Source organism: Podarcis erhardii (genome assembly GCF_964252035.2).
Source record: "Podarcis erhardii genome assembly, chromosome: 15".
Lineage (NCBI taxonomy): Eukaryota > Metazoa > Chordata > Lepidosauria > Squamata > Lacertidae > Podarcis > Podarcis erhardii.
Window position 1 is genome coordinate 42,610,242 of NC_138505.1, and position 2,314 is coordinate 42,612,555.

The 2,314-nt window shown below is 54.5% G+C and overlaps 1 protein-coding gene across 1 annotated transcript; it reads right to left on the reverse strand.

Moving 5' to 3' along the window:
- On the reverse strand, window positions 1–2,314 carry CCDC117 (coiled-coil domain containing 117). Its single transcript, XM_081842627.1, has 4 exons — window positions 2,245–2,314; window positions 1,921–2,133; window positions 1,338–1,484; window positions 1–1,046 (listed from the first exon to the last, which is right to left on the reverse strand). Exons 2-4 carry the CDS (start codon window positions 1,986–1,988, stop codon window positions 794–796), a joined length of 468 nt encoding a protein of 155 aa, XP_081698753.1. The 5' UTR covers window positions 1,989–2,133; window positions 2,245–2,314; the 3' UTR covers window positions 1–793.

Consider the following 2,314-nt stretch of genomic DNA (forward strand, 5'->3'; position numbering starts at 1 on the left):
TTTCAGAGGAAAGCAACTTTGTGTTCTATGGCATTCAGACAGTTGTCACTGGAGGACTGGCAGCACCAGCCATGGCTCAGATTCAGGCACAAGGTGAAATGAACGTTAAAGCTGCTGTTTTGGGCAGGCTGATACTTGTATGACATTGGTTTTGGGAATGGTTGGCCCAAAGCCATCAACTGTGTCCTGACTCCCTCAACCCAATGAAGCAATCTTTGGGAGGAAGGGGAGAGTAAGCAGGAGTCAGCCAACAGAAATGGCTCTTGACTCAAAGCTAAGGCCTGCAGCCAGCTCTGTGGCTTGGCCTCTATCCTGCCCCACCTCTTGACAATTTCTAGGCCACACTTGAGCCGGCAAGGATGCCTGCAAGGTGCCCTTTCCTCCCAGCAACACTTAAGCCACACGGCTCAAGGAGCAGCAGTGAAAGCGAACGCAGGCAACCAAACACTCAAGATTGAGACTCTCCTTTTAAAGCAGGTGAAAATCCTCCACTGAAGTTCCAAACAGAACAACACTTGTAGCTTAGTGGGCATAGAGGGTGGTCTGAGCCAGAACTACACTGTCAGCTCCTGACTTTTACTCCATGAAAAGGGAAGAAAAAAGTCACACCCAAAAGGAAAAATATGAACCCTACCCATCACGTTTCTTTACAAGGACTCTGAAAGTGTCTTCTCCATGTTCCAGACATGTTACTATTCCACCCTAGACTCTTTATGGTCCTCACAGTCCCCTCCCCCGAAAAGTCCAGTCTCAGCATGTCTGGAGAACTCTGTCTCAGCCCCTTCTTCTTTGCCTACAACTCCATCTCTTCGTCTGCACCTGCAGGGCGCCCCAGGGGGCCATAGAGGGCCGAAGGCATCTCCTCTTGCTGAGGCTGCTCAGGAAACTCTGCCGTCTGTGGGCAAAAGGCAGCTCCCTGGGCTGCTGGCTTCGTGGGGCATCTTCCTGTGATCAGTGGCTTGAAGTTTTTCACAGAAACAGGCGTCCTTTCAGTGAGGAACTCTGGGAGAGGCTTCCAAAGCACCAGCTCCATGGAGGGGCGGCTCCTGCGTGGATGAGAGCACAGGAATCACAACAGAGAATCCTGTTGCATCAACCCCTAGCCAAAGCCCTGCAGTGTTACTGCTGCTCTGGAGTTCATCCCCACAGTTGCCTATTTTTGGTCCCTTCAACAACCCCCTCCTCAAGCCAAGCAGGAAGATCCTGTCACAGCCTGCCTTGCTATGGCCCTGGGCAGGGTGTGTGTGAAACTGGCAAATGCATTGTTAGTTCAGTGGACTGTGCGGCCCCCTCCCAAGCACCACCATGAGCCAGGCTTCGCTCTGGCAGCTCCTTACATGGACTCGATCATTTGCCTTGTCAGGTCTCCTTCGTAATCCCTCTTCAGGCCTGTTTTCAGGGTGTCAGAAAGAACCAAGGTGGGAAGGGTGCAGACACCCCCTGCTGGAAGGGCGCTCTCATCTTCTTCATCCTCGTCAATTATTCTAGCAACAGAAAGGGAGTGATATGAATTTTTTTCTTTCAAATATAAAGCTGTAAAGAAATGAAATGGAAAAAAAAAAATGTCACCACAAAAAAAGAAAAAGCAGCTAGACATTCCGTTGCGGCAACTGCAAGTTTAAGGTGCTGCTTGGCAATTAGCTTATACTTCAAAGTTTCCAACACTGCTGTGAAGGCAACATTGGAAGTGTTTGGGCAATTTCTGATGGAATCATTGATGGGATGGGGGGAGGAGAAGATGAGGTCTATCAATCTCACCTATTCACCTCTGCACCTACTCACTTTCAGCCAAAGTAGAGAAAATACCAGTGCGAAAACAAAAAACAAGCAAACACCAGGCCAGCAGCAGCAAATCCAGTCCAGGGGGCTGCAAAAGGAGGCACCTTCCCCCCTCCTGAGCTGAACTGTCTCGGCCCCTACCTGTCCTCGATCTCCTGCAGCTTCCTGCGGGCCGCCTCGCACTGCAGCTCCCCCGCCGACTGCTCCATCTCTTCCCAGGGAACGTCCAGCGGGCCAGGCAGGTGACTCTGGCCCTGCGAAGAGAGTCCCGGGCCGCACGGCTGGCCCGCGACAAGGAGCCACTCCCCCAAGGCAGGCACCGCCTCCGCCAGCCGCTTCTTGGCCTCCGGGCAGCTGGCGAAGGAATGGCGCAGCTTAGACGGGGCTCCGCGGAGGCCGAAGCTCCCGGGAGCCGCTCCCCGCCGCGCCCCCTCCCCACTTCCCCGCCGGCCGGCCGGCGCTTACCCGTCGGGCTCCCCGTCCAGGCGGCGCTTCTGGCTGCTGCGGCGGCGGCGGCGGCGCAGGGCGGGCGGCC

Coding starts and splice junctions, on each gene's coding strand:
- CCDC117 (XM_081842627.1), bottom strand. CDS start 1,988: ATGGAGCAGTCGGCGGGGGAGCTGCAGTGCGAGGCGGCCCGCAGGAAG. Junction 1,485..1,920: donor CTGCAGGAGATCGAGGACAG/GTAGGGGCCGAG, acceptor TTCTGTTGCTAG/AATAATTGACGAGGATGAAG. Junction 1,047..1,337: donor AGGCAAATGATCGAGTCCAT/GTAAGGAGCTGC, acceptor TCATCCACGCAG/GAGCCGCCCCTCCATGGAGC.